This window comes from Fundulus heteroclitus, chromosome 21 (assembly GCF_011125445.2).
Source record: "Fundulus heteroclitus isolate FHET01 chromosome 21, MU-UCD_Fhet_4.1, whole genome shotgun sequence".
Taxonomy (NCBI): Eukaryota; Metazoa; Chordata; class Actinopteri; order Cyprinodontiformes; family Fundulidae; genus Fundulus; species Fundulus heteroclitus.
This window is the reverse complement of record NC_046381.1, coordinates 32,988,129-33,008,533: the sequence shown is the minus strand read 5'-3', so window position 1 is coordinate 33,008,533 and position 20,405 is coordinate 32,988,129. Positions and strand designations below refer to the sequence as shown.

The following is a 20,405-nucleotide window of genomic DNA, read 5'->3' as shown; positions in this document are numbered from 1 at the left end:
TCTCATATCCAACAATGATGAGCCCACTACCAAGCAATGAGGTCTGCAATCTGACGCAGTGGTGCTCCAGAAATAATCTCATCCTGAATACCAGCAAGACCAAGGAGGTCATACTGGACCCCAGTAGGTCCAGGAAGACTAAACTTCTTTTAAAGCTGTGGCCCCCAGACTGTGGAATGCGTTGCCTTTATATTTACTTTGCCTTGACTCTGTTCATTCTTTTAAAAAGCAGCTGAAGAGACACTTGTTCTAACTGGCTTTTGACTGGTTTTATGCTATGAATTTGCATTAATGCTGTTTTATCTTTTTATCTTGTATTGTTTTATGGTTGTTTTATTGTGAAGCACTTTGATTTTTTCTTCGTGTGTAAGGTGCTATATAAAGTTTACTTACTTACTTACTAAACATGCTCTCCTCTCTGCATACAGTGGGAGGTGCTGAAGCACGTGGATAGCATGAAGTTCTTGGGTATTCACATCTCCTTTACCTCTTCTGGACTGTGAACACCTTCCACCTAGTGAAGAAGGCCAAACAGCAGGATTTCAATCAGATTTCAAAGGGGGTCCAGGCTCTCTCTATGAGGGTGTGCACCAGAATACAGGGGTGCCTGGGTTTGACAAATGACAAAGGTTGTCAAACAAGATCTAATTAGGAAAACCTAAAGAACCAACTTAGTACATCACCAAAATACCACCCACAATGACTTCTTAATTGTACCTGTCTTTCCCTTTGGTAGAGCAAAACGATCTTATCCAAAAGGACCAATCACAAGAGATGACACACATGCTCATGAATATTTCCCTTAAAGGGGAAGAGTCGACTTGGGTGTGTTGAGCATGACACTGCAAACAGTAAGCTGTCTGCCACAGACACAGACCTGATCGCCTCAAGACAACCAGTTTCTTTGGGTGAGTAATGTTATTCCATCATTCTCTAAAGAACATTGATATTATGTTACTGAATTGCTAAACATTTTTCTTACATATACAGAATATGCTTACAGAAATTTGTGCTTATAGTCATTTGTTTCCTTGTATGTAGACTTTGTTTGCATTGAATGTTCTGATGATGACATGGTATTGAAAATTACTAATTTTGTCTTTTCATATTAGACACAATGGCACCACCCAGCTCTCTAGCCAAGGCCAACACCAGCTTCTCCTTGGCTCTTCTCAGAAAGCTGAGTGAGGACAGCAAGACTGCAAACATCTTCTTCTCTCCTTTCAGCATCTCTTCAGCTCTGGCTATGGTGATGCTGGGAGCCAGAGGCAACACAGCCACTCAGATATCAGAGGTGATATTCACACTCTGAACATGAATCAGCTGAACAGAGAACGTAGAGGGACACATACGTAGATTTGTGATTTTTTTTTTTTCCTCTTCAGTGCTTGAAAATCCAGGATTGTCAGGATGATGTCCACAGTCTGTTTGCCAAACTGCTGAGAGATCTCAACCAGCCAGGAGGTCCGTTTGCTCTCAGTGTTGCCAACAGGCTGTATGGAGAGCAGACCTACAGCTTTCTGCAGGTGAGGGTGTGTTAGTCACCCTGAGCAAACATGGGCATGTTTAGGATAGTTTGATTTATTATAAAACTACTTTGAATGTTTAAGATCATCATTAGAGTCATAGAATGAAATTAATAAAGCAATGCTGGCTGCAGTATTGTTTCACTACATAAACTGAACCAATCACTGATGGTAGATGATTGTTTTTCTAGGTTTAAATCATGAATTTGCTGTTTGTGTTTCTAGGAGTTTTTGACCCAAACCAGGACTCACTACAACTCAGAGCTGGAGTCTGTGGACTTCAGGACCAGGTGTAAGGAAGCCAGGGTCAAGATCAACAGCTGGGTGGAGGAGCAGACCCAAGGTGGATCACACACACACACACACACACACACACACACACACACACACACACACACACACACACCATCAGAAATCTAAACATCATGAGCTCCATCTGGTGGAGAAGTGTGTAATTGTGATGTTGTTAAGAGCTGCAGCCTCTGTGGTGTTGGTTCTCATCTGATCCATGTTGTGTCCATGTTGTGATCAGGGAAAATCAGAGATATGGTGGCTGAGGACGCGGTGGACAACATGACCAGGATGGTCCTGGTTAATGCCACCTACTTTAAAGCAACCTGGGATCAACCATTTCCAAATACTTGGACTTATAGGGGCAAGTTTAAACTCAACAAGGTAACAGTGAACATGACAGCAGATTAAACTAATCAGTAGAACTGAAACTGTCATGATCAAAGGAAGCGGACCCAGAATTCAACCAGACCAGCAGAGGTTTCTTTAAAAAAAGAAGGATCTTTAATAACAGAAATCAAAAACAGAGACAAAATCCAAAAAAAACCCTGTTGCTACAAAAACGGCAGAAAAACAAACAGTCCAGTTGGGCAGGCAGGGCAGGAACAGACAAAAACAGGATGGCTCAGATCACTGGAGACAAGGGGTCAAAAATCCAAACGCAAACCAACAAACAGAACCTAGCAGGAGGAGACTCACCCATAACTCAACAAGACGACCTGGCCCCGAACAAAGGAGTGAAGCAGGAATAAATAGGGGACTGAGCAGGTGAACAGAGTAGAAACCAATTAGAGAAAACAGGTGGAACTAATCAAGGGAAGGGAAGTGTAGCTTCGAAGGACTGAACAGAACACAAGCTTATAATGCAAACTAGAACTAATACTAGGATAAGAACCAAGACAAACTATAGAATAGAAACCACTAAGACTAAAACTCATGACAGGAAAAACTACAACCGTACACAAGCTATAAAAGAATCCAAACAAGACAGAAACCAAAAACTGAGGCAGGAAAGAGGCCTAACTGATTAAACAAAACAAAACAAAACTTAGAATATGACAGAAACATGGCTCTGTTAAGTTAAAATATTACAATATGCCTGAATGAAGAGAAGCAGTCACCAAGGAGGAAGAATTACTCTTTTATTCTAATATTCAATGTGATATTTTTAACCATGCTCTTTATTGAGGATATTTGTCTGACTTTCAATTTGTTCTGTTGTTTCTTGCAACCACTTAAAAATCCCTAAGTTGTTGTGTTTTTCCACAGAATGAAACAAAACCAGTAGCGATGATGCAACACATTTGGTCATACCCCTTTGCTTCCGTTCCTGAAGTTAACTGTGAGGTAATGAATAGAGTGATCTTTTATGGACCCTCTGTGGAGAAGTTCAGGTGGATGGGCAGCAAGTTAGGGAAAAGGTCTAGTCATTAAAAATGGCTCACTGAGAATAAATGAAATTTGCAACTGAGTAGGGTGACTTGAAAAGGTACAAAATGGACCTTTTGTGCATAAAAAACTGAAAAAAATATCTGTAAAAAAAAAAATGAAATAACAGCAGTGATGTATTCAATTTATTTAGACTGGTGGGAGCAGTGATGGTTATGAAATATGATGGCCGCTGGGAGAAAGAATCTGTGATAATGTTCCTTAGTGAAGCACATAATCAGTTAAAATGTTAATTAATATAATGAATTACTGGTTTCTTACAGTATGCAAAGCTGCCAGGATATTTCTTTAATGTCTGAAACCTTCTGCTGGACAGATCCTAGAGAAGCCTTATAAAGGGAAGGAGTTTAGCATGCTCATCATTTTACCTAAAAATATCGAAGACGATACAACCGGTCTGGAGAAGGTAGGACTCTCTTAGTGTCACACATCATTAAAACTCTAGATTCTCTCTGAACTATGTGATATAATATCTATGCAGCTGGAGAAACACCTGACATATGAGAAATTCATGGAGTGGACTCACCCAGAAAAGATGGAAATCTCTCGGCTGGAAGTGATGCTGCCTCGATTCAAGCTGGAGGAGGCGTATGACCTGAAGGAAGTCCTGAGCAGCATGGGCATGAAGGACGCCTTTGATGAGACAAAGTGTGACTTCTCTGGTGAGACGTGGAGGAAACAGACAAATATGTTACATATAGTTTACAGCAATGATCACTGTGTCAGAGTTTCAGATTTTGAAAGCATGAAGATTCATTGATCAATATTTTCAGAATAAAACTGGATTTGGCTCTTTTCTTTTACATGGAGGCAGTTGTAGAGTCTTTTTACATTTATGGAAATGGTCGTCATTTTATTTCTCTTTTCTCACCTGGGACAGGTATGTCTAGCTGCAAGGACCTCTTTCTGTCTGAAGCCTCCCACAAGGCTTTTGTGCAGGTGAATGAAGAGGGAACTGAAGCTGCTGCATGTACTCGTCCGTATGCGCAGAACCTTTGCTCCACACCTTCTTTTATTGCAAACCATCCCTTCCTCTTCTTCATCCGCCATAACCCCACCATGAGCGTTCTCTTTGCTGGACGCTTCTGCTACCCTGTAGAAGATCTGTCTCCTTCAGAGCAATTGCTAGAATATGATTAAAAGGTGTAATACAGCAACAGACACATTTCTGGAACTTCAGTGGAAGAAGGTTCATAACTGTTCTTTAGGATTACAGTGACCCTTTCATTATTATTGAAAAACTACATTAATTAAACAGTTATAATAAAGGCTTAAACATGAGAAATGTATTGTGTTCTTTTTAAACAATAGTCATTGTGAAGACAAACTATAAGATTTTTTTGCGGCAAATGCAGAAGAAAGACTGTTAATTCAAGTTATATCAGCTGATATGCAGAGCTGACTATGGTATGGCAGTTTTTTTTTAACAATTATGTTGATTACGATATTTGCTTCTCCATAGGTCTCTTGCTAACTCTCAGCAGAAGAGTTTAGATTGACATTTTAACCGCTATATATTTACCAACTTGGTGAGCCCCCACGTTCAATGGTGGAGTTAAACTTATTCTTGGGGATCCAGAGAGGGTCAAGGCTGTTGTGCAATTACACACTGTTCTAAAGTTATTTAATGTTTAATAAATAACTCTGTGTCTTTTAGGTATTGACAGGTGAATATCAGCTCAAGAGCTGATATCAGGACAGTAGTTGAAAGAGATGATTTGAACTGAAATATTTTTTTCCCTAATGAAATAACATTTTAAAGAATGATTTTTCTCAGTAAAAATCTGTAAACTTTAGAGCGCTCAATTTTATCAATACGATTATACCTCCGGGAGCCAGGGGTCGCTGTAGCGATCGGTCCCTAAAATCGGCTATTTCTAAAGTTAAACAAAGCACCTTCAAATCAACATTCATTTTCATATTACAGTTTTTATTGGTTCCTTTGACGCAGCAGTCAACTCAAAACCCACATTTTTCAAAACAGTTAACGCAGAGGCCTAAACAGTGGCAACAATGGTCAAAATTACACATTTTGTTTCCAAAAGGCTCCAACTCTGCCAAAACATTTAACATATGATCCAAAAGCACATTTTGCCTTCATACAACACAATTTGCACACACATGTTTGAGCCCTTCCAGTCATTCGTTACACAAGGGGCAACAAAATACAAAATACAACACTCAATGTGAATCAGTGGAGCATTGCTGGTTCATTGTAGCCAAAGACTGTACGCAGCTTACATGGCAGTGTCATTTGTAATCAAATTTGCCTTTTTGCAAAAAATGGATCCAGAAGCAGATAGAAGATGGAAATTTGATTGATTCTTAATTTTTTTTTCCAGATAAACAAATGAAAGATTCCAAAAAATGAAAGATTCAAACAGAAAATACTAGGGCTGTTTGTTCCTTCTAGTCCATTCTGTCCTGACGAATAGGCCACATGGCCTCATCTACGTCACATTCAATATTTTCCCTTGTGATGCACCTATAGGGAAAAATCTTCTTGCATGCCTGATCCATCCTTGACATGCCTCTGCATCTACATCTTGTGCAGCAGCAGTCATTGCATTGAGCAAGGCCATCTGCTCATAGGGGCAGTGATCATATACTTTCCATCGCCATGCACTGAAGAATTCCTCTATAGGAATAGATACAGATGTATATACTGTATAGCAGCAATACCTGCTCTCCCATTGAAAAACTCTTACCATGGATGCAACCATGTTTCTATTGAGAAAAGATTGGACTCTTTGTCCCGCACCTCTAAGTGAAAGGCCATGATTTACCACATGATCAATCACAGTTGCCCAAATTTCATCTGTAACTTGAGCCCTTCCAGCTACACCGCCAGTGTACCATGTAAGGTTGGGGAAAATGTGTCAAACCAACGAGAATGGGTTAACTCATTTGCAAGAGGTGTCTTTTGCTCTGCTGAGATGGTGATGATGAAAACTGAGAGGTTGCCAGTTTCTTCAAACAGGTCAGAGCAATCAATAAAAACTGTAAAAGACAGCAATTGTGTGATGCCACTAAGATAAAAATGTCTGCTGTCTCATTACTCAAAGTCAATCTCTGAACCACTCTTAAGCTAAGACTCCTTAGTATGAATTTTTCGGCTAAGATAGAAGCTCTCTGAGAGGACTCTGAGAATCTTTATTAATATGGGCACAGACCTTTTAACTGCTTAATTGGTGGCAGGTTAACGAGGGAAGAGCTCATGCAGCATTGTTATTTTTTTGCAGGTTTCTTAGTCGAGGGACCAAAAGTAATTTCTCACTCCATTCTCCTCAATAGATTATGCTCTCTTGGCATCTCTAACACCCCTCTTGACTGGTTCCGCTCATATCTAATAAACTGCACTCAGTTTATTCAACTCAAATCTTTCACATCCCACCCTTCCCCTGGTGTCCCTCAAGGCTCAGTTCTTGCCCCCCTTCTTTTCATCACCTACCTCCTTTCCTTTGGCAATATTTTCCGCAAATTCAACATTCATTTTTACTGTTACGTGGCTGACACTCAGCTCTATTTATCCAGCAAATCCACCTCCTCACTCCCCCCCTTGTCCCTTACTAACTGCTTACTTGAAATTAAAGACTAGTAAACCTCAAACTTCCTTTAAACTAAACAGTGATAAAACCAAACTCCTCCTCGTTGCCACCAAATCCACCCTATCCAAAATCAATAGTTTCTCACTACCTATTGACAACTCCTTGGTCTCCCCCTCCCCTCAGGTTAAGAGTCTGGGTTTCATCCTCGACTCCTCCCTCCTTTCAGGCACACATAAATAACATTAGCCGGTCTGCATACTTGCACCTATGCCACATTAAGCGCCTCCGTCCATCCCTTACCACTCACACTGCCTCTGTCCTTATCCACAGCCTCATCACCTCCCGTCTTGATTATTGTAACTCTCTTCTGTTACAATATGTGGTAAATCCCTCCACAAACTCCAACTTCTTCAGAACTCAGCAGCTCGTGTCATCACCAGAACACCCTCTTTTCATCATATTTCTCCTGTCCTTCAGCAGCTCTATTGGGTCCCAGTTCAATTCAGAATACAATTTAAAATCCTTCTATATACTTTCAAAGTCATCCATAACCTTGCTCCTCCATATCTATCAGACCTCCTTCACATCGCCACCTCCTCCCGCTCCCTCAGATCCTCCTCCTCCATCCACCTCACTATACTCCCAGCTTGACTCGTCGCCATGGGGAGCAGAGCAGCTAAGGCTCCGCTCCCCAGCTCTAGAACGCACTCCCACCTGACCCCCTGTTCAAAACCAGACTCAAAACCCACCTGTTCCAGCTTGCTTATTTGTAAATACACTGTTCTTGTCCCTCTTAATAACTGTTTATAGTTTTCTGTTCTGTTTTATTTGTATTTTTATTTTTTGTTGTCTGTAAACTACCCTTGAGTGTCAAGAAAGGCGCTGTTAAATAAAATGTATTATTGTTATTATTAACAATATATAGGCAAAAAAAAGGCAAGCGTTTTACTCAATGTTTTTATAAGCTGACATGTTTGGGCTTATCGATAATGAGCAGTTCATGATGATGATGATGATGATGATGATGAAAGTCACTTTCCATAAGTCACTCCCAACATCCACACCCAGTTACTTCATTCACCATAACATAACGGACTTTTCTCTGTCTGACTTTGTTTTGTGCTCCAATAAAGGTGAGAACAGAGCATTAAGTGTAAAACTGTTTCTTCCAAATGTTTTTGAAGTAGAGCTCATTATGTTTAGATTTTTCTATCTTCATTATGTGGGATGGACATGGTTGTGTTAGGAGCTGATGGTGAGCTCTATTTACTAGCTATTGCACCATGGTGTTTCTCATTATGATGTATGTGGGAAGAGTACTCCTGAGAATGTAACACGTTAAAGGCTGGTTGCAAAATATTTCCTAAAGGTTTTCTAGTCAAATTATGACTACATTTGTTCTTGCAACATTGGCAGCACCAGACCCAGAAGGGTTTCAGCTCTCAGAGTTCATGCAAAATCATCTGAAGACATTCAAACTGATTTTTATTAATTTTGAACATGTTTGTATTTAAAATTCTCCCCTTCATTTCCTTTGGATTTAAGGGTTTTTCTCTGTATGTATATATATATATATATATATATATATATATATATATATATATATATATATATATATATATATATATATATTAATTTACATGTATTTTATAGAGAAAATAAATTCACAATTTACAATTTCAATTTTTTTTTTAGATTTGTTAAATTGAATTTTTACTGGATAAATAATTAAATAAAGCTTAATCATTTAATAATGTACTAATTAATTAATATAATGGGATATTTAAGTTTACATTTATGCATCATACACACTTTAGCTAAATAGTTAATAGGCCAGTAATTATCTTAAAAAAACATTCAGTTTATTCATCCAATCACTCCATTAATTCAGTGGTTTGTTTGGCTTCTTCTTTAGAGTAAAGCTTTGTGGATTTTTTTAGTCATATGTCCAATTCATCAGATAGAAAGGCAGCAAAAGGGATGATGTAATCCTCCGCCACACCTGCAAATCAGCTCAGAGAAACAAAGAAGGGACTGATTGCACAGACAAGCTGCTAGGAAACATGGGTGTGTGAGCACATGTGGGACGATACTTCATGGGAAAAAGCTGTTGTTTCTTACCTCACAGTTGTTTTAGGGCTTGGATCAAACAAACGTGGTAATTAGTGCTTTGTAACGACCTTAAGGCGTTTGGAGCTTAGTTCTCGGAGTTTTCCATTACTTCTATTCACTGGCAAAGTTGGACTAGAAAAGTTATAATGGTCCAGAGAGAAGTGATCAGAGAGGCGACATATCATAGTGGTGACAAGAAAAAATTATCATAGGAGCAGCAGCACCATTTATATGGATAAAAGCATGATTTTTTTCTTTTTTTTTTATAGGATCTGAAATTGCTGGAGCCCAGTTAAGTCTGGAACCCCCATTATTTACACACTGCCTTCCCAATGAGTTCCAATTAATTTACTGACTGCTCCCCGGGCGCCACACATGGCAGCCCACTGCTCCCCAAGGGTGATACATTACAAATTTCGTTGTAATGTATGTTTCAATGACAATAAAGATGATATTACTATTGAATCATTCACCCACTAACAGTGGTGAGCTAAGTTTGTGGCCACAGCTGCTCTGGGGCAGACTGACAGAAATTACGCTGTCATACAGTACATTGCACCACCGGGCCCTCTGACCACCACCAGGTAAAGCCTGTGAAGCATCTTGCCCAAGGACACAACAACTGAGATGGTCAGAGCCAGGGTTCAAACTGGCGGGTTTACGGATAAAAAGCATGTAGATACAGACTCTGAGGTATCCGTAAATTAATTTGAATAGATAGAACATAAAATATGTTGAGTTTGTAACTGTGGATATTAGGTACAATCCTATTGTCGTTTCTCTTTTTAGGCTAAATTTTTTCACTATCCTGCCTATAAAGGTCTTAACAGTGATACAAGCATTGAAGTCAAGGAACAAACACATTTAATGTACACATATTACATATTTTCTTATATTTGAAATATTATTATTATTATTATTATTATTATTATTATTATTATTATTATTATTATTATTATTATTATTAATTGTTATTTTTACTGCTGTTGTAGTAGTAGTGAACCTTTTTTTCAGCTTTGGAAAAAAAACGATTAGTCATTCGCCTATCCTTTCGGCTTCCGTACCTACTGCCAGAGTATTTGCGGAAGTTATTGTGTGTCGTGGGGCGTGTCGGCTAGTCAGGGGATAAAAACCAACGCTTCAACCTGCATTCTTCACGTTCCCCAAGATCTTTCGGTGGATAACTCAAAGACCGTCAGACAGTGAGTAGATTATGTCTCTTTTAGTCTGTCACTAGCTATACATTTAGCGAGACAAAGGCGTAAAGCTTTATCGCCTTGTTTTACTCCAGTGTTGCTGGAGTAAAACTGCTGTCGCAACGACTTTACTGCGCTTTCACACTTTTAAAGTTGCACCTTAAACGCGTTCTGTCGCGTTTTATCAACCTATTAGTAGTTGCAGAACTTGCACTTTAAAAAGCTATGTTAATATTCCCCAAATCGTTGATTCCCATAAGAGGAGTCATCTTTAATCCAGTCCATGTCGTCAATTTAAAACAAACGACAATATTATTAGTCTGGGTTACGTGGTATAAATGAATGGATTTGTGATTTGATAATTTTTCCAATGGAGCATGGTCTGATACTCTACATATCTTCTGTCCTGTTTTTTTTTTTTTTCTTGCAGGCAGGATGGCAGCAGCAACTCCTCTGGCCTCAGCCAACACCAGCTTCTCTCTGGCTTTGCTCAAAAAGCTGGGGGACATCGACAACACCGCAAATGTCTTCTTCTCTCCTTTCAGCATCTCCTCAGCCATGGCCATGGTGCTGCTGGGAGCCAGAGGCAACACGGCCTCACAGATGTCAGAGGTACACCATAACATCTGCACTCCTGCTCCACTTATTTAAACTCATTCGTATTAATGAGATTGTCCCTTTTTTTTTTTTTAAATCAGCACAACAGTGACTGAATTCCTCAGGTTAACTCAGACCTTCAAAGCTCCATTAGAGGGATACTTCAGGGCTTTTAAAGTGAGGTGCTGTCAAAACATTATATGGTGTTAATATTTTGCCTGCAATGCATAACTCCAGTGTCCAGGAGCTTTTTAGATGTGTCCCTGGTCTAACAAACCTTAATCAAATGGCTGTATTGCCTCCTCGGTCTGCAGTCAGAGTCCTGCTAATGACCTGACATTTTGACTCCAGTGCTTCAGGTGAAGCTGAGATTCATTTAAAAGTTGCAGGACACAGGCCCTCATGCACTGCAGTTGGCTTCAGTTGCACTACTCAGGGTATGCTTCTAATTAAAGATTCAATATATATTCCGGTCAAGTACGTTGGAGAAGATCTTGCAGTATTTGGTGAAAGATTGACCCAAAAAAGTTGTTGTTGTTCCAAGTTTCTCTGGATCTATTAAGCCTCTCTTTCTGGTTATTGCCTTCTTTAGCTCACATTCTAAGTTTAATGGAAGGAGTCGGGACAGATCCTGGGGAAAAGAAACAAACATAAAGACTCCAATAAATGGTTATGGGCGAATGCAGAGCAGGCCTCTATATAATTGCCTCCTAATGTATACAATAAAATCTGTTTTCACCAAAAATGCAGTTCTTATATGGACAAGAGGTGCCAATGTAACAGGAAAACGTCCTTCTCTCCCAATTTCTGCCGTAATATGGATAAGATCTCAATCCAGATTAGTTGGACCTACAGTTAGGGTAACATCCAATATCAAAATAAAAAAGTATTGAAAGCCAAAGTTTTGTTGGTTTCCACGTACAATACATGAGTTATTTAAGTTTTTTACACAGCCGTTCTTTTCTATCAGAAAGTTGAGATAAATTCTCTTTAGTTCACACTAGAAGATCATCGGTCATGTGCTGCCTCCTATCTGTTTCCTGTTTAAATAATTGGCTTCAGCGTGGATATGAAACTGTTAAACGGTTCATAAAGTAGCGCTTGTTAGACCTGCTGAGGGGTGTTTTTGAGTTGAAGATTTTCCAGGACTATAGAAATCTGCTGTGGCTCCTCGCAGACTAGCCGTTAGCTAGATTCTCCAGGTCTAGATACTAACTGAAGTTGCCTACATCATGCAGGACATTAACTGCTTATGACCTTTTATACAGAGCCTTGCTTTAAAAACGCTGAACTTTCTCCTTTTTAAGAAGCAGCGTTGAATTTGATACGAGAGGAAGCCAAGCTCTCGGAGTCCCCTGCTTGTCAGTTTTTCTCTTCTAATTAGCTAAAAGAACCTGACAAGGTTTTAATTTAAAGTGGGTCAGCAGCATAATGGGGGTTGTGTTGCTATGGGAGCGGGATAATAACTGTAGATGTTTAACGGCAATAAAGCCCTCTGTGTGATATCAGTTCCCACTGTGTGCAGTAGATATGCTCCTGTGTTTTATGAGAGGCCTCTTCTCAAAGTTCGGTCTTCATGAACGCTGGCCGTCGCCTTTTTAGTAAACCTGCACATTTACATTTAGTAACTTAAATTGGTAATGACTCAAGTCTCGGCTTTCTTTTCCTGACATTCGCTGCTCAAGCCGTGATGATGGTGTTCCTTCAAAAAGGCCATGAGAAGAAACACAGCCCCAGTGTTTTTATTTTATTTAGCGGCTTTCCAACCTAACAGAAAAGTACGGGAGCATTTTCCAGGAGAGCTGATATGAAGGCGCTCGCTGAGCTCACTACAAAGGGATTGCTGAAGCTAAACCACACCCTTTTAAGTCAAGCTGGTAGATGTTAGTATATGGGAGCGGCTGGACCCCACCCATAATTTGCCCTAGCTCACCTTTCTGATTGCTCCATTCAGTAGCAATCAGTGTTGAAAGGACAGTGTTGTTGTTTTTTGTCAATATAATGCATTTATTGTAAAACCCTTCCTTGTTACCGGTTTGTTAAGATATGTTGCATGAACTTTTAGGTTTTTAACCTGCATTCTGTCCTCTTTGTCTGTATGCTTTCTGAATAGTAACAGGTCTCTTAACTGGCTGTTAAGGGTTTGGGACAGAATATCAATGCGTTCATTTTAGCCCATTTTAAAACCGATCGTGTCATGTGTGCACGAAGGAGTCATTTGTTCTGCATTTCCCAGCAGATGGCATCCCGCCGCTCTGAAAAGCCTGGAGGAGGAAGGAGCCAGCTTTTTGGGGAACATGATAACCTTCCTCACTGTATCGCTGCGTTATTGTCATAGCGTGTCTCTTAGCACTCCCACAACGTACAGTAAAGCTGAGTACTGCGTTTTGGCATAAGGAATAAGTTTGCCATTGTGCATCTAAGGTGACTCACACTGTGTGTGAGGTTGTTGCTGAGGAACTACGTAGTTTGCATGCTTCAGAGTAAGAGGGAGTGGTTGTGAGATTGGAGGTGAAAGTACTGTAAGAGGAGTCAGCCGTGGAGGATTTATCTTTTATCAGGAAAGTATCTTGCTATGCATTGCTGATCAGCTTGCAGGCTGATGTCTGCTCTGCACAAACCAGTTATAGCACTAACTAACAAAACCACTAGTAATGGTCTTGTGGTTAGAGCAGCGGCGCTTTTGCTCTGAGAGGGCTGCAGTTACCTGGTTTGAACCCTGCAGACTCCCCCTTAATGCTCCCCAGGCACAACACAGACTGCTCCCTAAAGGATAGGTTGAATGCAGAGGACAAATTTCATTGGGATGCATGTTTCAATGAAAATAAAGATGATAAAAAGAAATATGTGGTTTAACTCTGACTGACCAAACAGTTTCATAACTCTATGGGTAAACCGTGTCCATTTAAATTTGGTATTATTTCTAAACGTGGTAACTATTGGCTGTCATATTACAACTAAAATGAGCCCAGCGTATATAAGAAAGGATTAGAAAGTATAGCTTTTTTTTCCCTCTTGTCAAACTTTTACAGTTTTATTTATTTATTTTATTAATAAAGGTCTAGATATGGCATTAGAAGTTCAAATGTGCTGCACAGGTGTTGGTGCTAGCTAAATCTTTGACCACATTTTAGCAACCCTGTGTAAATGTCTTGTTAAATTGTACATCTAATAAACATTGTTTAGGACTCTTCCTCTGCAAAAAGGAAGGGACACATGCAACCCTAATTTAACTGCTTCCTGCCATTATTCTCTCTACAGAGCAACATTTATGAGAAGCTTGTTAATTGGCAGCTAGCCCACAGTTAGCAGCCGAACACACACGCTACTCTTAGTTTGCTAGCTGTCATTTTAAAACCTGATCCCCTTTAATGGCACAACCCCTTAGTTTTTGTAGCCTTTTTTTAGCCGTTTGAGAAACGGTGTGCAGCAACAGAAGGGAGATCAGAATTGGGCCGTTCACACTGCTGTGAAAAAGACGGTTATAGGTCGCACATGGGCAAAAAGAGCAGATTTGGGAGCAGTAAGCGATCCATCCTTTATTTTCAGAACCCGACCATTCAAGTCTTATCTTGACTTTTTTTTTTATACTATTTTAGCCGCTAATTTCTTGTAGAACTCAATCGGTGGCTTGATTTACAAAATTAGAGCGACATGAATGCTTTAAGGCAATCGTAAAGCACTTAGCCAACTTTTCCTTGACACACTGCTCAATCCCAGCTGAACTTTACACTGTGATGATTATAGAGGGGAGAATGCGATAGGAGTGGAAACCAGAGCGGAGCCTCTGGGTTGTGAAAGACTTTTTCCAATGATGAATCATCAGTGTATCTCTGTCAGCAGAAATAATCAGTCCTACTCACACTCTGTCTTGGATTTTATGACCATCCACCCTGTGACCTCCTGAGTCGCTGTAACTTACTGCATTTTACCATCTGTTACAAACACAGTTGAAGTTGCTTTATTGTCGTTGCATATGTGGACATGCTACAGAATTTCAGTGAGTTTCCTTTAAAAGAACACCAAACGGTCACATTTAAAATCCCTTCACCTTTATTTCTTATTCTCACCGCACACACATAAACGCGCCCTCATTAAAAACCTCAATAAAAAATGATTGAAAAACATAAATATTGAATCTTATGTGAAAGTGAGCCTTGATCGCTGGTTTCCCATTGGCTATTTTTATTGAGCCACTTGACAGGAAGTATCCCAAATGTCACTTCCAGGTTCTCTGCTTCACTAAGGCTGGTAAAGTGATGCAGGAACAACAACCACAGCAGCAGCAGCAGCAGCAGATGATGCAGATGCAACAGCAGGTCCAATCCAAGCTGCCAGCATATCTCCTAAAGGTGGTGACAAAAGCGATATAAGGGGGGAGTGTTGGCTGATGCTACTAACAGAGGGTCTGGGTGGTAACATGCGGTCCTCCGGAGGCGGTTTCAGAGTTTCCTTCTCATTCCGCTGCCCTCGGTCTGTTTTTGCTGCTCTCCTCCTACCTTTCACCCCTCTGTTGTTAAATATGTCAGGAAGAAAACGGCGAGTGAAGGAGCCAACCTCCGCTTTACGCTACACTTATCGGCCACAACCCGTTTCCTCCTGCTGGGATAGCTCTGACAGTGGGAAATCACTACTGCTGCTTTGCAACTTCTCAGTGCCAGGTTACTGAAATGAAATGGTTGCGTTTCAGATGCAGCCCTTAAGAAAGAAGGAGATTTTGACTGAAGAGTTGAATTTGGAGGGTGTCTTTGGGAATAACAACATGGTGGAAGGGGATGGCCTCATGTTCTGTAATCTTCTCTAAACTCTGGATTTGTGCTTTTTTTTTTTTTAAAAAGGGATGAAGGTGTTATAATCCTTGCTTTTCTCTCTTTCATCAGGTTCATTCACTTGTGCTATATTGGGGACTTTGTGACAGATTCCTGCAAATATAATGTGCCTTAGAAAAGTCTTTAAGCCCTTTGAATTTTGACACGTTACAACCACAGACACAAATGGATTTTTTTTTTTTTTTTTTTTTTATCTTAGCGCGTGTGAAATAGGAGCTGTTTATTTGGATAGAGCCTCTTTCACTTTGACACTGCTAAATGGAGTCCGTTGTAGCAAGTCTCCTCCAGAGGTCACCTTTATAAGGAAATGTCCGTCTGTGTGTAATTTACTCAGTTTATTTTCAGCTCTGCTGTAAAGGCCTCTGAGGATTGTCAGAACATTAGTGTCACTAAGACTAAGAACCGCTGCACAGAGGTCAAGGGACGTTGTAGAATGGAGCTGGAATAGGCTATAAAACAATATGCCAAAGTTTGGACTTTACCATCTTCTCGCTGAAACATGGTGGTGGCAGCATGATGCTGTGGGCAGCCCTGGGCAGATAGATGGAGCTGAACCCTGATGTCTCCTGGAAGAAAACCTGTTGGAGACCGCAACAGGCAGAGACTGAGGTGGACATTCACCTTCCAGCAGGACAACCAACCTAAAGCTCCAGCCAGAGCTACATGTGAGCAGTTTAGAGCCATTGCTGTGTTACAGTAGCTCAGTCAGAGTCCAGATCTAAATCTAGTCCAGGGTAAAACTGAAGTTGCTGTTTCAGCCAATCTGATTGACCTCTTGCTGTTTACATTGGGTCTCTAGACCTGATGGATGTGCACCAAGTGATCTGCAGCCGTAAATGGGGGTTCTACAATGAAATGACTGAATAGTCCGGATACAGTTGAATGCCACCTTTCAGATTATTTATTTGTAAAAAGTAATAACGACCTACCTATCCATCCACGTCACAATCAGGCACTTAATTTGTCCTTTTCTGTGACATAAAATCAGAATAAAACTTCTGTGACATAAAATCAGAATAAAACAGACTGAAGTTTGTGGTTGTGATGTAAAACTGTTCAAGGCGCATAAAGGCTTTTGCAAGGCATGGCATGAAACGTAAGTGTCACTTCATCTGTTAAGTGATGAGGGGGAAAACCCACAGAGGTTTAGCTCAACTTCACTGTTTATCCAGTTTACTCTACATGGTTCACACCAGTCTCCTCGTCACTTAATAAACAAGGTGACAAGGAAAAGCTGGGAGGCTGGCCTGGGACTTGTTCAACAAACCTAACTGGTTTATTTCGTCTGCAGACCTTGAAAACAATGGATGTTCAGGATGACATCCACTCAAGCTTTGCCCAGCTGCTGAGCCAGCTCCACAAGGCAGATGCTCCGTACGCCCTGAGTGTTGCCAACAGGCTCTACGGCGAGCAGTCCTACCAGTTTGTTCAGGTGTGTATGGGGGGTTTCCTGTCAGCGCTGCTGTGCGTAGAGGCTCCAGAGTGGGTGTGGCCTTCTTTGCACATAAAGTCGGCTTGAAGGAAAGGACAAAAGGGGAGTGCTGAAAGCTTGGGAAAAGTGGAGTAGGCGTAAGGGTAAAAGCAAGTCAAGCAGTGATTGTAAAAAAAAATAAAAATAAATTAAATGTTTAATCTGGCTGCAGGGACCAATGGGCTTGCTCTGTTTCAGGAGTACCTTGGGAGCACTAGGAAGCACTACCAAGCAGAGCTGGAGACCGTGGACTTTGCCAATAACTCTGAGGCGGCGAGGGTCAACATCAACGGCTGGGTGGAGAAAAAGACTCAAGGTGGATTACAAACACGTCTCAATGCTTCACTAATCCTTTATGCCCTCCCACTCCAACCTTACAGAAAGAAATCACACTTTCAGTTCTAATTCACATCCTGATCAAAGCATGACCTAAAAAAAAATTTATTTGAGCAAATGAAATAAAAAAAGCCCAGGTTAAAGAGGTCAGAATGGAATCGTCATGATTTTCAGATAATCCTAGTTTTGCACGTTTGTTGTAGTTGTCTCATCACACTATTTTAAAGTCTCCTTACTGTTATAACTACCAGACAAATACTATTTATACATCTTATGGTTTTTTTTCTGTTAGGGAAAATGCTGTTTCAAACTTGTATGACACACTGTAGCTTTACATGTTTGCTTGCTTTTCTATTGTTTAATTTGTGAAAATTTCTTAGCCTTTTTGTGTACGTGTATCTTTCTTTCTTATATATTTGTTTGCTTATTTGTTTATCTACAGGGAAAATTAAGGACATCCTGGGTCAGGATTCATTGGACAATATGACCAAGTTGGTGCTGGTCAACGCAATCTACTTCAAAGGCAACTGGGACAAGCAGTTTAAAGCGGACTCCACCCGCGACGCTCGGTTCAAGATCAACCAGGTAACGCCGCCACTGAACAGCCTCTCTTCTGGGCTTGTGTGAAGGTCACGGACCCATCAGCTGAAGCAAAGGCTGTGTTGTTTAGCACACAGTGTATTTAAATTAGCTTCCCTTTTCTATGCATGTTGTACTATGTAGAAGTTGTTTTTGTATACTCTCTGTAGACTACATAAAAAATGTTTTTTTTTTCTAAAGAAAATGTGTAAAACAAAAAATTTCCTTTCTCTTGTTTTTAGAATGACACAAAGGAAGTGAAGATGATGTATCAAAAGTCAAAGTTTCCCCTGACCTTCATCTCTGACGTCAACTGCCAGGTAAGTTTAGAGATCCCCCTCTCTGGATGGAGAATCTGTTGACAGGGCAACTAAAAAGCCATGTTCTTCATAATCTGGAGCCCCATTTATAAAACTTTGCATTGAATCCATACTAAACGTGTACGTACGCCAAGAAAAAGTAAATGCCGTACGGCAAAAAAATAATCTGATTTATAAAACCATGCGCACACTATGATATTTTCGATATTTTCCATTTATAGTGACATGGCAACCACAGAGAAAAGCAAAGAAACTTTGGGAAAATTTCAGAGGCCTTTATGAAATTTTTAAATCCGAGGTAAAAGCACAAATGTTGCCCACTTTAAAAGAACTCGTTAAAAATTAAACCTGATTACTGTTTTTAAATGTAGGAAGACAGCTGTACTCTGTGATAAAGTTCCTCTGAGGCTGTGTGTTCAGGTCGACAATCAGTGAAGGGCCACAATGTTAAACTATTGCATAAAATCCAAATATAAAAAAAGAAATGTATAAGTGTGGGGTTCTAATGTCACAAATTTGCACAGGTTGAGGTGGTGTAAATATGCCAAAAACAGTGTTATGTTAACTATAACTAAATGCTGAGTAGTGGTTAGAATACTTTTAATGTTTAATTAAAACTTGGAGCTGAGATCGTTGTCAAATAAAGAAAACTACAACAGCTCCCCTCTTCATGTATATAAGTTTATCTGGTGTTTTACAGCAATATTTAAGATCCCATGTTTTCCAGATCCTGGAGATGCCATACCAAGGGAAGGAGCTGAGCATGCTCATCTTTTTACCCAAGACACCAGAGGGTACGACTGGTCTGGAGAAGGTAGGACTTCTGTGTGTGAACCCAAAACGAGGCGTGGGAAAAGAGGGCAAGGAACTGACTGCTTTGTGTCCAACCTCAGCTGGAGAAGGAGTTGACCTATGAGAAGTTCATGGATTGGACCCGCCCAGACATGATGGATCCTGTCGAGGTCAAGGTGGGCCTGCCTCGGTTCAAGATGGAGGAGAAGTACAACATGAAGAGCGTGTTGGTGAGCATGGGCATGAAGGACGCCTTCGACCCAGCCAATAGTGACTTTTCCGGTAGGATATGTTCCTAGGTCATCCACCCACACACGACCCGGCGTCAGATGTCTGCTATCATCTAAACGCTTCTGTCCCCCTCTGCTCTGACAGGCATGTCCCCGTCCAATGACCTGTTTGTGTCAGAGGTTTACCACAAGGCCTTTGTGGAAGTCAACGAGGAGGGAACGGAGGCGGCCGCCTCCACCGCCGTCGTCATGATGATGCGCTGCGCCATGATCCCTGCCACCTTCATCGCGGACCACCCCTTCCTGTTCTTCATCCGACACAACCCCTCCATGAGCGTCCTCTTCGCCGGTCGCTACTGCTCACCTGTGTGAGAGCGACGTTTCTGAACAGGAGGGAGGTTACAGCACAGCTAAACCGGCAGTAAAATGGGTTTGACTGAGTGCAGAGTGGGTTTAGAGCTGCCTCTTGCTGATCCCATCCCAGGTTTTCATCCTGTAGATTTGACACCAGTGCATACAAGATGGATTTTAACTGCTTTTCTGTGTGCCTTACTAAAACGTTTGACCAAACATCATCCTAGTCAGGTTTATTTATCCATGTATGTAATACCTGCATGGCCCTGTTTGCTACAGCTGCTTTATATTACGTGTCCTTTTTGAGGACTTGGCCTTTTTTATAAAACTGGCATCATAAACACAACTTGACCCCATGGTTGCAACATTCTTTGCACTTTATCTTCACAAAATTATATGATTGTTTTACACTTGAGGCGAAACCAAAGAGAAGTGAGACTATACATGAGGATTTTATGGTGCTGAATCCACATCATTGTAATGCATCCCTAAACTGTCACAAGAGGAATAAAAGTAACTTGCAATACAGATGTGTCATATGGTTTATTTGCATGCAGACCTGCTGGTAGAGAGAATATTTGATAGATGTGACATCAAGAACAACTTGTCTTGTGACTAGATGGGGAAAGTGCAGTATTTCCAATGTATAATAACCTCAACCTGGTACGACTGTGGTGCAGGAGTTGGTGAGTTTGTCCTGTAACCGGCAGGTTGCTGGTTTGACCCCTTGCTTCGATCATCTCGGTTGTTGTCTCCTTCTGCCCAGGGCAGATAT

General features: G+C 40.7%; 1 protein-coding gene across 1 annotated transcript; it reads left to right on the top strand.

Annotated features, from left to right (window-relative positions):
- The first annotated feature begins 827 nt into the window (after positions 1 to 827).
- Positions 828 to 20,158, top strand: LOC105920362. The gene is given in 19 exon segments (XM_036125769.1): positions 828 to 908; positions 1,113 to 1,305; positions 1,307 to 1,526; positions 1,752 to 1,869; positions 2,059 to 2,201; positions 3,087 to 3,164; positions 3,583 to 3,672; positions 3,748 to 3,928; positions 4,147 to 4,395; positions 10,060 to 10,128; positions 10,553 to 10,734; positions 14,949 to 15,071; positions 16,840 to 16,980; positions 17,218 to 17,335; positions 17,798 to 17,940; positions 18,177 to 18,254; positions 18,982 to 19,068; positions 19,148 to 19,328; positions 19,422 to 20,158. Coding segments are annotated over 18 exon segments (2,616 nt in total). The 5' UTR covers positions 828 to 908; positions 1,113 to 1,117; the 3' UTR covers positions 19,649 to 20,158.
- The last annotated feature ends 247 nt before the right edge of the window (positions 20,159 to 20,405 follow it).